The sequence below is a fragment of the Nanorana parkeri genome, unplaced genomic scaffold (genome assembly GCF_000935625.1).
Source record: "Nanorana parkeri isolate BGI_ZX_2015 unplaced genomic scaffold, ASM93562v1 scaffold2159, whole genome shotgun sequence".
Lineage (NCBI taxonomy): Eukaryota > Metazoa > Chordata > Amphibia > Anura > Dicroglossidae > Nanorana > Nanorana parkeri.
Window position 1 is genome coordinate 133,649 of NW_017308427.1, and position 22,275 is coordinate 155,923.

General features: G+C 43.4%; 1 protein-coding gene across 1 annotated transcript in view; it reads left to right on the plus strand.

Annotated features, from left to right (window-relative positions):
* LOC108800904 (rho GTPase-activating protein 23-like) overlaps nt 1–22,275 on the plus strand; it is a 77,381-nt gene that overhangs the window by 28,280 nt on the left and 26,826 nt on the right. Inside the window, exons 4-6 of the mRNA XM_018572889.1 lie at nt 6,645–6,740; nt 18,307–18,385; nt 20,439–20,493. Of these exons, the coding sequence (XP_018428391.1) occupies nt 6,645–6,740; nt 18,307–18,385; nt 20,439–20,493 (230 nt within the window). The remainder of the gene's footprint in view (nt 1–6,644; nt 6,741–18,306; nt 18,386–20,438; nt 20,494–22,275) is intronic.

The window sequence follows — 22,275 nt, forward strand, 5'->3', positions numbered from 1 at the left end:
CCCCCCCACAACCAGAGTCCAGGAAGCCCCCACTGACCACCAGGCTAAGGTAAGGTGACACATTTTTTTAAAATAAAATCCAGGGACATTTTTAAATGTCCCCGGGAACATAAAATAAAACCTTTTTCTTAATACTACTCACCTGATTCCGGGATCCAACAAGCGCAGCCTCCCGTCTCCCACGCTGTTAAAAGTTGCATACAGCGTGTGCTGGTTACTACTTAAACCGACGCGCGCAGTGTGCAGCTTTTGAGAAGATACGCTATTAGCGTAGCGGGAGTGATGCAAAATGCGCAGCCGCCTTCCCCGCTATGCTAATAGCGTATCTTCTTAGAAGCTGCACACTGCGCGTGCCAGTTTAAGTAGTAACCAGCACACGCTGTATGCAACTTCTAACAGCGTGGGAGACGGGAGGCTACACTTGTTGGTGGATCCAGAAATCAGGTGAGTATTAGAAAAAAAAAAGTTTTATTCTTAGTTCTATTATGGAATTGTAGTACTTTCAGGTGGAATACAGCTTCATAAGATAGCAGCTAGGGAACTACAAGTCCCAGCATGCCCTCATTGCCCCTGTACAACAACCAGATATCGCCGTTCCCTGGGTGATATGTGTGGGTGGGGGGGGTTGTACAGGGACAATGATGGCATGCTAGTTCCTTAGCTGATATATATGTGTGGGGGGTACAGTTCCAGTGGATGTTTATATAATATGGGGGGGGGAATGTTCTGCCCCAGGCGCCCCATAACTCTGGTTACGCCACTGATAGGAAGGGAACAGTAAAAAGGGTAGATAAAGAGTAAATGCCATTATCAGTCATGTCTAACCAAGGAATATCAGAGATATCATCAACGTTACATTTGGGTTATGCGGGTGGTTCTTGGGATGTCACTGAGGTGACGTGCATCCTTGGTTCGCCATGGTTTCCGTAATGAGTAGCATAGTATCCCAGGAAGTGCGACATGTGGGTAATTAGTGCCCTAATGCTGATCGTCGGGATGGTTGAGAGTCCGGGTAGGCGAGGTTAGCCTGACATGCGACTTGGGGGAAGGGGATAGAAGGCGGATAAGTGGGGGATTGAGGGGAGGTGGGGGATTGGGTTAAGGATTGAAGTTGAGGCTGTGGGGGGTTCTGGGTAGGGAGTCCTATTTGTAGTGGGATATGATAATTCGTGTGGAGTGGTCTGCTCTTATTTCCACATTACACATACTGGCGCTGATCACCTTTATTGTTTTTTTTAAATATGTGACTTATCTTTTTTTAAAATTTGTATTTATATATATATTTTTTTACACTTATTGTTATTGCTATTATATAGGGGGATAACAATCCTCCTATATAATAGCAAAGGCACACTGATAGGTCCTATTTATGGAGACATTAGGGGTCTCTAAGACCCCTAATGTCACCTGGGGACCCCAAAAAAAGCTGATGAAGCAGAGATCTGCTCCATCAGCTACTTCTCTCTGGCTATAGCAGCCAGATAACTGACAGATGAATGCGGAAGTGATGTAATACACATCACTTCTGCATTCACATCATGGAGGGAGGTCAGCAAGGAGGAAGATGCTGATCTCCCTCCCATCTTACCTCCTGACACCCTACCGAGCCGGTCCCGGGCCGCAGATGGGGCAGCGGATCCCGGGATTGAAGGTGAGGGGTCAGGAGGGGGAGGGGGGCGGTGGCAGCACTCGAGGGGGGGCACGCAGCCACATATACACGATCGGCAGGCTTTAGAGCAGCCGATCGGGTATATGTGAAACAGCCGGTAACGGCTGTTTACATTGGATAGGTTTTTTCTGCCCGTGTGTGCACTAGGAGGCGCACGCGAGCAGAAAAAAAATGCCACCTGGAGACGGCAACCCGCCAATGCGACTGTGCCGTCCGTCCGTTTTTTTGCAACGGGCGGACGGCAACTGGTTAAACATTCTCCTTGTCCCATCCGGTGCAGGACCACGAACGAAGCCTACTTGGTCCTGGTTGATCAGGGATGGAGTAATAGGTAACAATCTATCGGCAATGATCTTGGCATATAATTTAATGTCTGTATTTAAAAATGAAATAGGATGAAAATTCTGCGTGAAAACTGGCTCCTTACCTAGTTTAGGTAGTGTGACAACAATAGAGCGTAACATTTCTCGAGGGAAGGAAGAAGAGCACACAGCAGAATTAAAGATAGTTTGTAAATAAGGAGTCAAAATGTCTTTATATACTTTATAGTATTCGCTTGAGAAGCCGTCTATACCAGGGGATTTATTTGAGGGCAATTTGTTAATAGTTTGGGTTTTTTCTTCGAGCGAAAAAGGGGCATTTAACCACCTCCCGTCCATGGCCGTTCCTGAACGGCTGGACTGGAGCCTTATAAGAGCGGGGTGGGGGCGTCCTAAGATGTCCTTCCCCTCCCCCCACACCAGTGGGGAAACTGTCACGAGTGGGGAAGCGATGGTTGTTTATATTCAAGCGATCGGGCGTCTCTATCGCTTGTGGTAGGTGCAAGCGTGCGCCTCGCCGCCGCTGCCAGTACCGAGATCCGCTGTGCCCGGCACGGCGACTCTGTCAGTGGAAATCAAAGGGAGATCAGTACATGATGATGGTTAGAAGAGTCTGCACTGCCCGAAGTTTCTCCCGAGATCGTAGTAGGATTAGCAGGCGGGTGTGCGTTCCCGTTCGTGGGGAGAGAGGAAGATGATGCTGGTGCACGAGACGAGCCGGCACCATTTTGTTGTTTGTGCGGGCCTGCAGATTTAAAAAATCTGGCAGTTTCCTCTGCCCCCCTTTATGTTTAGTCTTACTCATATTTAGTATGAGTGTTGTTAGAATGCGTGGAAGATGATTCAGGTGTAGATGTCCTCTCATGTTATGTCGCTAAGCCCCGAAACAGAGTCTGAACTGGATCACTTATCCTATGTGGCCATCTTCCACCATGCTGCTCCCCCCCTAAGAAATAGATTTTACAGGTAACACAAAAATCCTGGTATTTGCTCTGGTCAAGAAGGTTTAGATTACCCCTGAAGTTGAAAGAGTTAAACACCCTTGTGTAAAAGAAGAGTGAATATACAGTACTTACCTTTCTGGTGGCGTTTTGTTGAAACACCACTGCTTCACTGCTTTCCTGGTGCTGCAAGTGTTCGAAACTTTGAGTCAGTCGAAATACCTGTTTCCCCGAACACATGTTGTGTCTTCTTCCACCAGCTCATACATCTGTAGTGATGTATCTACTAAGTGTGGTGGGGAACCATGTATTCTGCTCGTGTGGAATATTTGAGCTGTCTAATTGCACTCCCTTTTCACTAACACTAACCACACTCCCTTTTCACTAACATTAACCGCACTCCCTTTTCACTAACACTAATGGCCCCTCATCTATCCACTAGCACATCTAAGGCCCCGTTCACATGTAGCGAATTATCGCGCGATTTCCGCCGCGATATCGCGAGAAGTCGCCGGCCAATGCTATTCAATGGAGCTGTCTTAACTCCATGTCGCTCGTCGTGGTCGCAAGTCGCTTCTACCGGACCCTTTTTTCGGCGGATTTTGCCCTTTTTCTATGGAGCCCGACGGAGAAGGTCGCGCTACCGTCGCTGGATCGTCGCTGGAACGTCGCCCCGAAAGTCGCGCTATCCCGGCCGTGCGGATCCGCTGCAAAAGGTATGTCACTACGTGTGAATGGGGTCTAAGACTGTACAGGCTCCCAGGTGGCCTAGGTGGGCTGTGCGAGCTCTCAGGTGGACTGCAGGTTCCGTGCAGGCACTGTGTGTGGGTCTCAGGTAAACTACGGGCTGTGTGCGGGCTCTCCCTTCCCACTTACCTTACCTTACCACTCAAGCGACTCTGCTCCACTCCCTGATCGCTCTTTCTTAAAGCCCGTTACAGACCAAGCTCCGCCTCCTTAAACCTACCTTCCTGCATGTACAGGAAGGTACCAAGTTACTGGGGGGGGCAGTAGCAAGTGTTGTACTGCACTTATTACCAACTGCCCCCCCCCCCCAGCAGTCTATGCACCAAGGGAGCTTAGACGCTAATGTCCCCCCCACAGCCTCACACTATTATTATTATTACAAATTTATATAGCTCTGACATATACCACAGTGCTGTACAGAGAACACTGAGACAGTCACATCAGTCTCTGTACCAGAGGAGCTTACACTCTAATGTTCTCACACTATTATGATTATTATACATTTATATAGCTCTGACATATACTTAGCAACGCACTCGACTCAGGGCTTAGTAACCCACTGGACTCAGAGCTTACGAACGCACTGGACTCAGGGCTTAGTAACGCACTGGACTCAGGGCTTAGTAACGCATGGGTCTCAGGACCCACCTGAGACCACACACATACCTGAGACCCCACAAAGCTCACCTGAGAGTGACCCTGCAGAGCACACCATAGATCTTGCACAGCCCCTCTGAGGTTGTCTCTGCAGGGTCTCAGGTGGGCATGTCAGGGTCCCTTTACCTGTACCTCCCTCCCAGCTCCTCTTACCTGCTGCTGCTGAAACCCGGCCTCCACCACTGCCAGACCAGCACTGCTGGGGACTGCTGCGGGTGGCGCATGCGCAGTAGTAGCCAACAGGACACCAGCACTGCAGAGCTGGGGCCCCGGCCTCCTCAGCGGTAGTAGCTGACAGAGTACCGGCGCTGCTGGGGCCCCGGCCTCCTTCGCCGTCAGACCGGCGCTGCTGGGGCCCAGCCGCCTCCACCTCCTCCCCTGTCACCTGTACGGCCGATACCCATGTAAGGGGCCCGGGTCCCTCACATGAGTATCAACAGTACCCCCCTGATGGCAGCCCTGACTGTTGTAATTGTAGATGAAAGAGTCCTCAAAACTGCTGTGAGTTGTCCTGTTCTGCGATGCTAGGAGCAGCTCTCTGATGGTCTGTTCTGGCTGGTTGATGGCTGGCTGGGTTGATATGAAGAATTGAAGAACTTGTCCTGACTAATGTGACAGACAGACAGGCAGCTGGATGAAGCTGAGCGTTGTGGGAGGTGCATGGTCTTAGATGGGTGGCATAAGCTTCTTGGATCAGTTGTTCCGGATACATTTTCTTTCAATTTATTCAGAAGGTGAGTGCTTGATGATATGTAGTCAGAGTCTTCTGTACAATTTATTTTGAGCCTGCAGAATTGGCTCTTCAGAATTTTGTGTTTCCACCTGGGATGATGGTAACTGTTAAAATGCAAAACGGAATTACCCCCCAATCGGTATTACATGATTCCTAGTGATAATTTGACTTCCTTTTGAGGAAAGTTACATATCCACATACTAATCGTTTTTAAAGTTTTAATACGTTTTTAATTTTAATATTGGTCTGGTTTGAGTGAAAAATAGCTTTTAATTAACTAAGAAATAAAGATATCCAGCAATTGCTTTAGGTTGGAGCGCTCCTTTGTTGTTTTGCTGTTGTCTCCCAATAAGGGGAATGCTGTCTTGAGTGATCATTTGCAAAGCTCTGGGAAACATTTACCAGCTTTGACTAAAAATCACATCAGCATGCAGCTCTACATGCTGATATGAAATAATATTTCATTCATTAGTTAAACAAACATATTTTTATTTTACTTACAATTTATTTTTCTTCTTCTTCCTGGTCCTGTTAAGCACAAATGATGTAATCCTTTTCAAGTGTTGCATCCTGGGAAGGTTACATCAGCAGAGCTTTGCTGGGACATCTGTAATCACAAGATCTCAGGGAAAGGCATATTCCTCCCCTGAGCTGATGTACATGGTTGCATGAACCAGAGCTCCAGGATGTAAAGGGAAATATAGCAATCTGCTCTCAGTAAAAATGGCCACCATGATAACAATGGGGAAGGAAAGAATAAAAAGCCGACAATTATCTATAAGTATGTGTTTGTAAATTGCCATTACTAAACATTTCTAAAGGTGTGTTTGCTGTTACTTTGACGATGTGGGTAAAGTTCCTCTTTAAATACCTGCTAAAGCTTGCTAATTGCTATGCTGCTCCTGTGAGGGTGTTTACTAGCCAAGGTATGAAATAGTGTCCGTGTGAGTATAGCTTGACTGATTTGTTTATGTGTTTTGCCATAAGTTAATAGTACAATTGCAGCATGTATACATCCTCATAAAAATGTATTGAAAAGAGGTTGCTGTTCTTGACTGTACTTTTCTTGCATTACAAAACATTCAAAGCAAAGAAGTTCAATATTTTTATTGCATGTGTTACGTTTTCCTCTTTTACTTATAGAAAATGGACAAAAACGGCTATGCATGCATTGAGGGAATATATAAGAGGACCTTAGAGGAATTTCATAGAGCCATCCATATATCTGATAAAAATGTGTGTTTTTTCTGTGCACGCTTACTGTATGTTTTGGGATACAATACTTTAAGAATGTTAAATTGCCTATGTCTAAGTTAGGGCATGCTCACAATATTATGGGTTGCAGTAATGCATGCACCATAACAATCGTTGTCTGTTGCACCCTTTAGTGGCCTGTTTACAGCAGCCAAAAAAGTTTCCCCCCCACCTATACAGCTATAGGAACACAACATGAATTTGATTGGCTATTGTGAGCAATTATTTATTTTTCCTTAAGATTCCTCCTGCACATAATCCCCTCTGTGATTTATGTATCTTTATGCTATTATTATTATTTTTTTTGGGGGGGTATGTTATAGATTATCCTTCATGGCAACGCCTGGAACCAATGGACACCATCTTTGTCAAGAATGTAAAGGAGGGTGGTCCAGCCCAGCAAGCTGGACTCTGCACAGGTGAGAATGAAAGCAAAATGGCTGTACATATAGGTTGATTTAGAATACAGAATTAGGACCAATCTTAGAATAGTTTAGATTTAGTGCCCCAAGGTCAGATAAGGCAGCATTATAGGAATATAGAAAAATTAACGACATGAACATCAATAAATCATTTTACATTGTCAATTCACTCAAAACTCGGGCAAAGAGACTATACTTGCCGGAGCAAAAAGAGTAAGAATCCAAAGGGGGCACAGTTGAGGAGATACAGTATTACCAGTAAAATGCCATAGTGATGTAAAAACTGAAAATCCAGTGGAAAGGCCAAAGACAGCCAGGAAACTAGCACTTTTTGGAAGGTCCACAGCAATAGGAGCCTTCATATTTCTGTCAATACAGGTTGCCTTTTGTATGTCTCTACTGTCTCTTGTAGTAAGGATATGATGAAAATGCCAGTTATACCATGAGATTAAAATACTTTACAGCTTGTAACAGCTGACTGTGCCAGAAATGTCATTATTTATTTTTCTAAATGCTCTGACAACAGGCAAAAGACATTTGTTGTTGTAAGGTACGACATGCTGTACTTTTTTCACCGCAGCAGGATGTGATGTCGTACAACTGCCTCGCACCCCGCTGTGCCCGTAGAACTGAATTAAATGACACTTGCAACATTTCAAAAAGCTTTAAAAAAAATAATTATGCAGTGCGATGCGCTGGGATCAGTGCTGTTCCGTGGCACCACACACCAGAGGCTGTGTGATTAGAGTAGTGTGAATAGACCCTTAAGTCTGAAGTATTACAAGCTTAATATGGTTACATAATTTACCAGTGGGTATAGCTACATGTAAAGTCACAGGAAACACCTTTGTTTGCTTGATAGAAATAGGGGAGAAAAGAGTGCACTGGCAAAAAAAAATGAATGAAATGCACTTATAATATAAAACTTTGTGTTGGTCACATAACAGAAAGACTAGTATGCAGACTGTGGCAAGAAGCAAGCTCCCTGGAAGATAAAAGGAGACCAGGGTGAGATCTTGTGAAGCAAGCTACCATTGGATACACAGATACACAGCACTGGTCTGGCAGGGTCCCAGCTCTCCACTCTCCTGTAATTCATCTTCCCTATAGCCATGTCATTTTGTCTGCAAGTGTCCACAAGCACATCCATCGGGGAGCGCGTTTTGGGGTAGATGCTTAACCCCTTTATCAGCCTGATCTGTGACAGTATAATGCAGCTATAAATAGGCCAACATATTGCCGATAATTGGGTATACCAAGCCCACTTTGTTGTTTAGTGATATTAAACACCAATTTACATTATATACAGTAACACAGCAGTATTATGACTATGCATAACATTAACTATATTATGATGCAAAATAAAGAAATACTTATATTTATTATGAACTGAATGATCATCTATCTAGTATTTCTATTTAATAAAACGTATCCTTAAGTGTGTGTGTACAATATAATATAACTTATGTGATTTATACAATGTTACCTTCCTAATAAATGTAGTTCTCAGTGAGAGCGCACATCACGCTGAATATATCCACTTTATTATATGCTCTAATTCCTCATTGAGGCTACCAATTGTTAAAATGTTTAAACAAAGATCCAATACACCTCCTGGTGTCATAACATTTAAAATCTCTGCTAAGGACGACATGTTCTTTGAAATATAAATACTTTTAAGCCTGAAGTGCTGCCTGCACAAAAGTCCCTAAAGTGTCTAGGTACACTACATACATCACTTTGTTCCTATATTAGTCACCTATGTTCCCCTATAAATGCCCTAAGATTTCTGATGGTCCTACATACATAGATTAGGCCACAGGGACAATGCAGAACGTATATATAACAAGTGTGGTAGGGCAGGTGACAAATCCATTAATGGCATATTCTTTCCCCTTAGAGTCAATAAAACTTGCTTGACCACATGTAATAAATTAGCATGTCAGGCATTTCCTTTTCTGGAACATACTCTTCAGTCCCCCCAAAAAAAAAAAAATTACAGAGATTTGCAATTATTTACATATCGGTTTGTAATTTTCTAGGGGCAATTATATTTTGGATACATTTAGATTTTCTCAAATTGACCAAAATTTGGTGGGGATAATATCGTTATGTTTTGGGTCATTTTGCAAGACACTCAGGTTCTTTTTTTATAATCCTATTGATGGCACTATGGTTAGCAGTATATTGCGTGAGGAATGATAAACTTTGTAAATCGCCACTGTTCTTATTATTTTTGGAATGTATGATGGGGCTTTTCAGTGTTGAATAGTTCTGACCATATTTTAAAATTATTTGATCTAAAAATAAAAGGGTCATAATTTTTCTCAACAATTTTATATTTATGAAGTTTAATTTTGCTGAGTTAGCAATCCATATTAGTGCAGTTCTTTGATAACCTACAGAATAGACTGTGGGGTGTATTTTACTTCCATTTTGGAGGGTGAATTCTACCATTGTGTAAATAGGAATTGCCTGCCTTCTCTGTTTTGGATGTAATGTGCCCTTCATTATCATGTGATAAATCTAAAAATAACAGTTTTTGAGGGTCGTGACATATGTAAATTAAATGTTGAAATTATTCTTGTTGCAGTAGTTTAAAAATTAAAGAACTGGGCTGCTATATGCGTCCCATATCACTACAAAGTAATCAATGTACTGACCATAGTAGATAATGGGTTATTAGTCCAAATTGACTGAGATTCCCAGTGACCAATGACCAAATTAGCATAACTGGGTGCACAACTGACCCCCCATGGCCGAGCCATGGTGTTGTAGATAAAATCTCCTTATGAACTTAAAATAGTTGTGTTTTAAAATTAATCTAACCCCCTTTTAAAATGAATCTAGTCTTTTAGTTTCATATTACAAAAGGCATCTTCTCTCAGAAAATGTTGGATGGCTCTTAGGACTATGTCATGAAGTATAGATGTATATAGGGATGTAACAGCTAGAGAAAGCCAGACCTGGTTGGTTTTCCATGTATAATTTTAAAAAATATCTAGAATATGTAAAGAATCCTTGACCTAAGCTGGGTGGGTTTTCACTATGGGTTATAAAAAATAATCCATATAGTCAGAAAAATTGCTAGTAAGGCTGATCATCCTTCCACTATTGGACGTTCCGAAGGGTTAGTAATATGTTATAGATTTTCGGGATGTGGTAAAAGTATGGTGTGTTATTAAATTCTTTGTAGAAGATGTGCTTTTCTTGTTTATTTAACATTCAATTATAAGCCTCATTTATTAGTATTTTTGACTCTAAACGATATTCCGCCTAGGGGTCATTTGATGTAATGGTGATCTCCATTATCTGAGGGAACAATACTTTCATCCAAAGAGGAAGTTATAGCATGTTATTGTTCCTTAATGGTTATAATGCCTTTTGGAAGCCCAGTTTCTAACAAATTTGTTTGGGGACAAAGTTCAATCCTTTGTTTATTAATGCAAGTTCATCCTTGTATTTATTAATTGTTTGTTCATCATCCTGTAACTCCTCTAACTAGGGCAGTGGTGGCAAACCTTGGCACTCCAGCTGTTTTGGAACTACAATTCCCATGAGGCATTGCAAGGCTCTGACAGCCACAGACATAACTCCCAGAGGCAGATGCATGTTGGGATTTGTAGTTTTGGCACAGCTGGAGTGCCAAGGTTCGCCACCACTGGACTAGGGTATCCTGTTTCTAAAATGTATCTTGCATTTTTTTGCAAATCCCTTTAGTATCCACATTGCCCCCCTTAGAATGGAATGGGTTATCACTTTTTGGAATATGTATAGTAGTGATTTCCTGTCTTTTTTGAGACTGTCTTATGGGGATAGTAAAGCATCCTTACTGGAAACTTTGTATGTTATTGCCAGGGCTTGAAAAATTTGGCGCTGTCTCACCAGTCAGTCAAAAATTTCACCAGTCAGCATGACTCCACTGTCTGCTCGTCACAGACGAGTGGACGAGTGGATTTTTCGAGCCCTGGTTATTGCCCTTTATTATTCAAATGTATACCAGGTTTATTGTCCAAGCACTGATCCAAGAGATGTCTTGGATATATTTTTCTAATTTGGCTGTGTTTTTTTATTAAAAGTTTTTCTTCTTTAATCTTGATGCTATCTTGAATGGCATTTTTTCCACTTAGTGAAAACATTCAGTGATCTAAACACCACCTTGAATTTATTCACAATCTCCAGGACATTTTTAGTGACCCTCAGTGCTCACAGCATTAATTTTAAATCTATATACAGTATATTACCAAAAGTAATGGGACACCCCTGCAAATCATTGGATTCAGGTGTTCCATGAAATTTGCTTGCAAGTAAATATTCCGCGGTCAACTGTTAGTGGTATTATAACAAAGTGGAAGCAGCTGGGAACAACAGCAACTCAGCCACAAAGTGGTAGACCCCGTAAAATTACAGAGCGGGGTCAGCGCATGCTGAAGTGCACAGTGTGCAGAAGTCGCCAACTGTCTGCAGAGCCAATAGCTAAAGACCTCCAAACTTCGTGTGGCCTTCAGATTGGCACAACAACAGTGCATAGAGAGCTTCATGGAATGGGTTTCCATGGCCGAGCAGCTGCATCCAAGCCTTATATCACCAGGTGCAATGCAAAGCGTCGGATGCAGTGGTGTAAAGCACACCGCCACTGGGCTCTAGAGAAGTGGAGATGTGTTCTCTGGAGTGACTATTCACGCTACTCCGTCTGGCAATCTGATGGACGTGTCTGGGTTTGGTGGTTGCCAGGAGAGCGGTATTTGCTTGATTGCATTGTGCCAAGTGTAAAGTTTGTAGGAGGGGGGATTATGGTGTGGGGTTGTTTTTCAGGGGTTAGGCTTGGCCCCTTAGATCCAGTGAAGGGAACTCTTAAGGGATCAGCAGGGGTAGTATCCTCTCACAGACCAGCGTCCTCAGCTCTTAGGCATAGTTTCAAGCCATTTGAAGGCCTTTTCCGGGTGCCACAAAGAAACGGGTAGCTTCACCATCCTGCACACGGAGGCACGCCGGGAATAGCATATTATATTTGATCCCCCTCGCTCTCAGGGCAGCCTTGGCGGCATCAAAGGATTTACGCTGGCGTTGGGTTTCCACGGAGTAGTCTGGGAATATAAGCAATTTGCTGTTCTCAAACTTCAGCTCACCCAGTGCTCTGGCCTCACGCAGGATCACCTCTCAGTCGCGGAAATTCAGGTGCTTGAAGATAAACTTGCGCAGAGGAGCCCCTGGAGGGCCCTGCAATGAAGGCATGTGGTGGACCAGCTCCACCGCAAAGAAAGCAGAGAAGCGGGTCTTTGGGAGCAGAGACCAGAGCATCGATTCTCCAAAGGCGAGTGGATCTGAGCCTTCCACCCTTTCTGGCAGCCCCAGGATGTGTAGGCTACTGCGCCGATTGCGGCTTTCGGCATCCACCGCCGGTACTCCAAGGCCTTGACTTTGGTCTGTAAGGTACGGAGGTAAGCTGTATGGGCGCCAACCACATCCTCCACCCCACTCACTCTGCCCTTCACCGCAGACATCCAATCTCGAAACCGGTCCAGGTCCCGACAGAGCAGACCCACATCTGACTGGAGGTGGTCCATCTTGGTAGTAAGCGTGGATTGGCAGCCAGAGATCGCAGCCATCACAGCAGTGAACTGGGCCGGACCGGTAAGACCCTCTGCCGATTTCTCCGTCTGGGTGGCCATACTGCTACGAGGCTGTTGCCGCCCACAGGCCGGCGAGGATAGAGAGACGCTAGCTCGGCTGGAGGAGTTCCGCCTGCGCCCCCGAGACATACCCCCCAATGCGGGAAGCAAGGAGCCGACCACCCAGCACTCGGAGTAGCGTGCCACAGGGCTATAAATGACAGGATAATAGATAGGGTGACGGAGCTCAGTTCTCACATGTGGGCTTTGGTCGCCATCTTGGACACGCCGCCTTACTGTGGAACTTTATCACCACAATGACATATTTCATGTTACTTGGAGCCTCTGGTTACACTTCTGTACTACTGATCGATTTTGTAGTCTTTTGACCGCTTGACCCAATGCAATTGTGTGCATGGTATCTCGCTGGGGGGATCCCGGGTTGTTGACCGCGCCCACATTCTTCTTTCTCATTTCTTTCTTTATATTCCTTATTCCCTTATTTTCCATCCCAGTACCAGGTGTGTCTACCTGGGTACTGCTCAGACAGGTTCATTATGGTCACTCTTAATTACTCGATGGGGCTACAGTGTTCACCTGCATTACATTGTCAAATGCCTTTGCCTTAAAGGAGAACTATGGTGTGTTTTTCCCTATAGTTCTCCTAAGGGTCACAAACTAGCATCCTCCCATGACCCAAAGCTCAGTATACCGCGAGCTCCGGCTCGCGGTATACTGAGACCGCCACAGCCGGGACAGATCCCGACATTACTGTTGAGATAAACCCAGCTGCGTGATTGACAGCTGGCTCTGCCTATCTAGAGACAGAGCCACCTGTACCCTCCCCCGTCCGTTCCGCTAGTCAGCGCTGGAGGATCGGAGTGGGTGAATCCCTGCAGGGAGCTGTGAGTGACAGTCACAGCTCTCTGCAGGGACATGATTGAGAAGTGAGCGAGTGACGGTATGTGTTCGCTCACTTCCCGATCTATTGAGCCGACATGTGACAGTTTCATTGTCTCACGTCCGCTCAAACTATGAGGTTGAGTGAAAATCCTGTCTAAATTGGCCCTCGTATGTGAGCATGTGAGATAGGGACCTTAGATTGTAAGCTCCTTAAAGGCAGGGACTGATGTTAAGGGCTGCATAAATTGTCAGCGCTATATAAATACCTGTAATAAATAAATAATAAATAAATGAATGCTTAACAAGTAAGCAATGAAGTTAAAGGTCCACACTGATCTATTAGTGAATAACTAATTTGTTGCTGAAAATGATTGTTTTTAAACTTACTGTATCAAGTGGATACCGTATTTTTCCGTGTATAAGACGCTACTTTTTCATAAAAATCTTTATCTAAAAATAGACGTGCGTCTTATACACGGGGGCCGCGGTTTTGAAAGTGCTGATACCATTGCAAACTAGCCTCAAGGATTGCAGAGACAAGATAACAGTTCTCCTCCACTCATAAATCTTTTGAACCTGACGTGAGCTGTTGCTGGGGAGATCGTGTAGGCAGTGCCCAGAGCGGTAATGTCGGAGCATTCTGTGACCATAAAAATGTCAGAAAGTGAAAAACAACCTGTAAACTCTCTAAACTCATGGTATGGTGTCAAACAAGAGGTGATTGTGAAGTCCTTCAAGAAATGTGGAATCAGCAATGCCATGGACGGAACTGAGGATGATCTTGTATATATAGACAGTGACTCAGCAGACAGCAGTGATGCAGCAGAAGTTGAAGAAACTGATATGTTTGAAGCTAAAAGTGATGAAGAAACCAGTGATGCAACAGAGGCTGAATAAAGTGATTAGCTCAGAGGTAAGTGTGATGCATAATATCATTTAAAATATTGATTTCTGAATTTTGGGTAAGAAAAGTTGGGGGCGTCTTATACATGGGGGCGTCTTATAGACGGAAAAATACGGTATATATCCAACTTGATGCATTCGCTCACAGATAATTAAACATCTTAGGCATGTAACATTGTATAATCACATAAATTATATTATATTGTACACTCACATTTAAAAATACATTTTATTCAGTAGAGATACTAGATACTGTGTGACAAATAATTATTTTATCCCCTGCAGATTTTGTAAGTTTGCCCACTTACAAAGAAATTAAAGGTCTATAATTTTCATCATAGGTGTAATTTAAATGACAGAGACAGAATATATACCAAAAATCCAGAAAAAACACATGATACAAATGTTATAAATTGAGTTGCAGTTCAGTGAGTAAAATAAGTATTTGATCCCCAAGCAAAACATGACTTAGTACTTGGTGGAGAAACCCTTGTTGGCAAGCACAGAGGTAAGGCGTTTCTTGTAGTTGGTTATCAGGTTTGCACACATCTCAGGAGGGATTTTGGTCCACTCTTCTTTACAAATCTTCTTTAAATCCTTAAGGTTTCTTGGCTGTCGCTTGGCAACTTGAAGTTTCAGCTCCCTCAATTAATTTTCTATAGGATTAAAGGAGAACTATGAGGTGAGTGCTTTTTACTCACCTCATAGTTCCAGCCAACCTGTGACAATGAGACTGTCACAGGTCGGCTCAGTAGATAGGGAGGTGAGCTAACACATACCGGCGTTCGCTCACCTCTCGATCCTGTCACGGCTCTCTGCCGTGACAGGAAAGGGGCTGGATCCCCCGCTCCGATCCGCCAGTGCTGACTGGCGGAACGGACGGGGGAAGGGGGCGGGTACAGCTGGCTGTGCCTCTAGATAGGCAGAGCCAGCTGTCAGTCACGCAGCTGGGCGGATCCCAGCACAATTGTCGGGATCCGCTTCAGCTGTGGCGTCTTAGTATACCGCGAGCAGCAGCTCACGGTATACTGCGGCGTCTCAGTATACCGCAAGAGATTCTGTGACAGGTGTCTTTTATATACATAACAAGTTGTCGTTAGGACCACCTTCTTAAATTGACAGAAATAATCTATGTACCTTATAACCAGTCGTTGGGAGCCAGAATTATTGTTGGTTGGTAGGGGATCAAATACTTTTTTTACTCACTGAACTGCAACTCAAATTATAACATTTGTATCATGTGTTTCCTTCTGGATTTTTGGTTGATATTCTGTCTCTATCATTTAAAATACACCTATGATAAATCTTATAGACCTTTTATTTATGTGTAAGTGGGCAAACTTACAAAATCTGCAGGGGATCAAATAATTATTTTCCTCACTGTAAATGATCATTCATTTTACGATAAAATGAAAGTGTTTCTTTATTTTGTATTATAATATATTTGCTGCTAAAGTTCATGTTATACATAGTCATGATACTGTTTTGTTACTGTATACAATATAAAGCTGTGTTTAGAATCGCTTAATAACAGTGGGTTTGGAATATCCAATTACCGGTAATATGTTAGCCTACATATAGCCGCATTACACTGTCACTGATCAGGCTGCTAAAGGGGTTAAGCATCTACCCCGAAATGCATTCCCTGATGGATGTGCTTGCAGGCACTCACAGACAAGACACCACGTTCTTTTGGGAAGAGGAGCTACAGGAGAGTGGAGAGCTGGAACCGTGCTGTGTATCCACTGGCAGCTTCCTTCATAAGATCTTACCCTGGTTTCCTTCCATCTCCTGGGAGCTTTCTTCTTGTGCAGCCTGCATACTACTCTCTCTGTTATGTGACCAATGCAAGGTTTTATATGGTGAGTGCATTTTATAATTTTTTTCTATTAAAAAGGTTCTGCTACTCTATTGCAGTACACTCTTACCTCTCCCCCAATTTCTTTAGGATGACTGATGCTCCTTTCTGTCTGTAAATAGAGCTACAAGGTGGATGTTTACGCAACCTTTTTTGCTCTGTGGGATTCTTATGTGGCGCCCTCTGCTATGTCGCAATTAAATTTAGTGTTATATTTAGACTGTCTGGATGCTGATTGCTCTGAGATGTGCAGGTTTTCCTAAGTCTGATGAATTGATTGATTAATGGATTCTACCTGTTGCTGGGTTGGTGCCTCAGTATACAGTGTGGGAGGATCAATCTTCAGGTTATGAATATGCATCTGACTCTGACCAATCCATGAGCTTGCTCACTCATAGGTATGGCTGGAGGAAGCTAATACATATTTGTGAACACCTTCCACAATGCTCTCTCTCCCCTGGGGCTTCTCCCTGGGAGAAGGTTTGTGTGCTGCAAGATGCCTGGCCTAGGCCTCAACATGTGGCAGAAGCTGGGGACCCAGAGGTCTAAGATGTTACTGAGAAGAAACCTGATGGAAGCTGGGCTGGAGGAAGAATCAGCTTACTGAGGAGTGTTGAAGAGAAGCTGGTGAGAGCTGCCATCTGGACTCTGTAAGAGATCCCTCACCCTATATTCAGATATACAAAAGAGAAGCCAGTTGGTGCACTGTAAGTCACATGATTCACAGAACAGTCACGGGAATGTTCTCCTTCAGAGTCTTGGACTGTTCCTGGCTGTTCTCTGGTGCTACTACATATAACTGGTTGCTCTCATAGGATCTTTTGCTACCTGTTCAAAAACGCGGCAAAAAACGCAGAACAACCCACTGCACTGCGTGTGCAGAAACTCATGCAGATCTGCTCTGCATTTTGTGTGAACAAGGCCTGGACCTGCTCTGGAACGGAACGCTGCGATGTGAACTGGAGCTAAAAATACCATTGGAATACATTGGACGCAGTTTTGCTCCGTTCTGTAACTGCTCTGCTCTGCTCCTGGAACGCGCTTGGTGTGAACAAGGCCTTATGCTTGTTTAGTCTAAGAGGATATAAGAGGGGGATAATTACCGTATTTTTCGCTGCATAAGACGCACATTTTTTTCTCCCAAAAGGCGGGTCAAAAATGTCAGTGCGTCTTGTGGAGCGAATGTGTGAGAGCTGAGGGAATCCCTATCGCCCGATGCCCGGGACATGCAGTTTCGTGCGCCGGACGAGTAGTTTTTTTGTACATTTAGCCCTGCTCCTGACAAGCAGAGCTAAATGTATAGTGTGGAGCCGCCGCTCGTTTTCATACAAGTGATTAAATCACTTGTAGGAAAGAAGCAGCGGCGATCCTGTCCGCAAATCCCCCCCCCCCCGCTGCGGTTTTCGGGGTCCCCCGCTCCTCTGGGGGACCCGTGACCACGGTATAGGAGCTCACCATAGAGAACGTCCGTTCTTCGTCTGCTCTGTGTGATCACGGAGACAGGTGGTGCTGTAATCACAGCGCCACCTGTCTCAGCTGCCAGAAACTACAAGCGTCTTATGGTCATGTGCGTGTTATGGACCACAAAATACGGTACCTTATTCCCTGACGGTCGTAATTTTTCAAAGATCCTGCTCCAGCCAGAATGTGGGCAGGCCCTCAGCATTCTCACATACAATACTGTAATACTGGTCCTGCATTGTACATGATGAAGTCATTCATCCTGGAAACTGTAGAGAAGAAGCCTGAAGAGTGAGGTAAAGTTCGCTGTATACCAGTAGAATTTCATTCTAAAAAAATTGTTTTTGAAATCTTTATTTGATTTTCTGATTGATGGAGCAGGGTAGAATTTTGTTTGAGAAACAATTTCTAACAGTGAATGCAGTTTTAATTCGAGAAACTCCCTTCATTTCAATAATCTAATGTTAAAATCTAACAAAATTTCAAAGTCATTCTACAAGTCTCTGAAAGCATTCTCGCATGGACTGACGAGGTTTTTCTTATGAACATCTATGCAAAAATCTACCAGTGTATGGCCAACTTTAGTTCACCGCTGAATTACAACATCCATAGATTTAGGGTGATACCCAAATATTATTTTTATATATTTTTTTGTTAACGAGAGATTTAAGAAAACAGTAAACAATGAAGAATCTTGCCAAGCATACTGTAAAATAGCTTTTGGATTAACATACACTTTAAATGTACGCAGTAAGAAAAAACTTTTATATTATTTGAGAAAAGGCATCTTAGTCTGCCTCGCATGACAATATGTCTTCTTTTTCAGGTGACCGCCTTGTTAAAGTGAATGGAGAAAGTATAATCGGGAAAACATATTCACAAGTCATTGCACTGATACAAAACAGGTGTGATATGGAGCTCTAGGAACGGTGTGGGAAAAGGAGGGACAGCCAAAAGAGCAAGACATAAACATTATCTTCCCTTATTATGTATGGCAGATCTTTGGTCTGTATTAAAAGTGCCATTAGAATGGTACTCAAGGTTTGTTTGTTTTTTTGTGTGGATAGAGTATGGAAACTAGATGCTCTGTTGGGTTTTCTCAGCACTAGTATCCTGCAGTGTTAAAGTAATCAGATATGTGGAATATGTGTCTGGTCTGATCTCATACAGTAGATGAGACCAGACACAAACCTAATGAAAAAAATACAATTTATTATAAACACACAGACAAAAAGTGACATACAATATGCATTACAGCAATCTATATACAGTACAATCCAGTAAACATGGGTGAAAAGTGGAAAACTCTACCAGAGGTATATCTGTACCCGAAATCAAACTTTTTACACTGCAGTCCACCTTACAAGAATACTAGACTGGTTTAGACATCTTAATACCAAACTTTGGACCTTCATAGAACACAAATTTACATCTTCACCCACTAAAATCTTCCAGTGGATTCACACTTTTACTTGTTCAAAAATTACCTATTAAGAGTGGCCTCTCATTGCCACCATCCCCTCTATTCACCATTCTCGGAAACCCCTCATAGTTCCACCCGATAAATAATATAATTCACAAAAATGTGATTGTCTGGCAAGTTCACAACAATGCCTTTTTTTAAAAACTGGCTCCCTCATCACAACCTACTTACAGAGCTAGACCATGCACCCTTAGATCATTGGCAAGAAAGACAATTGACACTCTACATTCTCTACTAAATGCAAATTCTTTTGACTGTCTACCTACCCCATTTGAAAATAAATGCATGCAAAATCTTGAGCAGTTGGCCATAGCAACCAATATGCTTCTATTCTCAATTTGTTCAGTTAAGAATTGAGAATGAAAGGGAGAAGCTGATTGGTTGCCATGCACAGCTGCTCCAGATTTTGTCTGCTCCAGTTTTGATAAATTCCCCTCATTGTATTCATGATCTACAAACTGCTGTTACAGGAGGTCCCAAATCTTCCAATGCCATTCCTAAATAGAAGGTGACAAAAACTTAACATACAGCTGAATCAATATGAGAAGTTAAACTGCCTATCCTGTTTTGCAAATACTCCGTGAGTAATAAGTACCAGAAGTCAGGATACCAAAATATGACATGGCGGTATAGAACCCCCGACATCCTTCACTCCTTTTTCCCCACACACTCCGATCCTATACTGTTCGGTTCATCCCTCCCGATCTCTAAAGATTCAGCTTCTTATGTGCTTCACTGTGATGCCCTCCCACCAAAAACATACAAAACAAGCTGTTATTATTTATTTGGTAAATGTGGAACATGCATGCATTCCAACACTTTGGAAACCCCCCCCTAAATCCATGAGACAATGGCGTGGTAGAATAAATGATTTTAAAACCATAGAAAACCTTACAAGGTCCATTAATGGTTCTAAATCTAAATTCTGTAAAAAAAAATAATTTATTGGATAGAATACACAATCAATCACTAACAAATATATAGAAACCACTAGAGTGCAAATTCTCCCTTGACTGCTCGTGCCCTACATTACATGGACAGTTCTGGCTCCACTTTGATGCAACTCTACACCACCCTCTACTATCATGTCACCAAGAGAGGGAGTGAGGGGATATCTTGCAGACAGGAAGAAAGATAGCAATAAGAACATTGTTTTACTTAACATGGGGAAGCTTTAGAACCTCTGACTTTTATTTTTTATTTTTTTATATCTTTGTCCACCCAGTGTCATTGGCACAAGAAATTTGGCTGAATGGAACACAGACAAAAAAATAAACACCTGTTCACATAAACACATGTTCTTTCCCACTCTATCCAAAGCTGAAAAAAGGTTTTGTACGTGAATCATTTTAAACTTTCACATTATTATGTTATAGTCACTAGATATTTTGTTTTCTTTTAGCCAAAATGACTTGTATGTCCACTTCACACTATCTCCTGGTAACATCTGCTTCTCTGTTTGCTGTCCCTTTTAGTGAGGATGTGCTGGAACTTTCTATTATGCCTCGAGATGAAGATATATTGCAGCTGGTAAGAGCTGGTTGTTCCACGTCTGATAATTAATGCTAAATCTGCTTTAAAGGACAAAGGGCACTAACCCTCAGCAACCAATCAGAAGTCATCTTTTATTTTGATGACTGTTGTGATAAAAGGTGAAAAACTTTTAGTTGCTGTAAGTTACTGCTCTTTATCCAATTCTCTTACTCCTTACATGACCATATATGCCTCTTATTCATAATGATTGAGCATAAACTAGCTGTGAAAATTAGAGTAAGATATATTCAAATCCCAAGAAACCAGACATACAGCTGTTATTATAGGATTTAATTTAATATGTATATTTTATTGGATTAAAGGAGAACTATGGGGTCAGTGTTTTTCCCCATAGTTCTCCTTGGAGTAACGGGAGGACACAAACTAGCGTCCTCCCGTTACCCTAAGCTCAGTATACCGCGAGCTACAGCTCGCGGTATACTGAGACGCCGCACCTGGAGCGGATCCCGACTTAGATGACGGAATTCGCCCAGCTGCGTGAGTGACAGCTGGCTCTGCCTATCCAGAGGCAGAGCCAGCTGTAACCACCCCCTCCCCCGTCCGTTCCGCCAGTCAGCCCTGGCAGATCGGAGAGGGGAATCCAGCCCCTCCCCCTGTCACGGCAGAGAGCCGTGACAGGATCGAGAGGTGAGGGAACCCGGTATGTGTTCTCTCCCCTCCCGATCTACTCAGCCGACCTGTGACAGTCTCATTGTCACAGGTCGGCTTAGAACTATGAGGTGAGTGGAAATCACTCATGTCATAGTTCTCCTTTAATACATTTTTAAAGGGCAGTAAATGTTTTTATTTCACAAATGTAGTGAAATTGCAGACCAGGATAGAACATTGATATTTGCTGTGCACCTGGTACTACTGACAGGATATCAGCTGCTCTGGTTATGTGCTCTGCCTCTAGGAGGTTAGCGTCTAGGCAAATCAAAAGGCACAGCACCTACATTTGTCTGTATACCCACATATACATAGTATGTTCAGTTTAGCATACTGTCCTTAGGAGTAGGATGTCTCTATCCAGCTGTGTTGGATCATGACACTTGCATGTCACGCCACACTCCCAGGTCTGCAGATTTACTGCAGCGGCCATCCTGTTGCTCAGTGCAGTGCTGGGTTCCCAGATTTGGAGATACACTGAAACTTTAACCCAGCTGCAAATAGTGAGTAAGAAGCAGGGTGGAGGGTTTGCTGTGTTCCATCAGGGCATGAGGTACAGTTTTTCTTGGTTTGCACTCAACAGGGCATAGGGAGTTAATTCTGGAACCAATAGATTATACAACTGCCTTCAGGTAATTGGGTACTGGCAAATCAAAGATGTAAGGACAGCCCTGTATAAGCCCTCCCACTCACCTCCCATGCCTGCCTCAGTTTTTTGCTAGTGTCTTTAGATGATGCACACCTTCTCTCTGCTCTGAGCACATGCTTTTCTGCACTTTTCTGCTCAAGACTCTTCTAACAAATTTTCTTAAGCTGCTCAGAGCCGCTGTGGCTTACAGCTATCCATTGTTTTCTCTCCCTGCTCTTTGGGGGAATGTACCCAGACTTTGCTGGAAGGAAGGTGCAGCGCCGGCCTGTATTGTGTCCACTTTGTGCAGCGGTTGCAGTTGCACCAGGGTGTTATACAGGTCCAGTGCTACAGTTCATTTTGGTGGAGCCCTGTCCCTGAAAACCTTTCAAGAGAATATGTCCACTGGGAGGGTGAAGATCAGTACCCAGTGTAGCAGCCTCTTATACCTACATGGGATAATTTGAGGCTTGGGGGGGGGG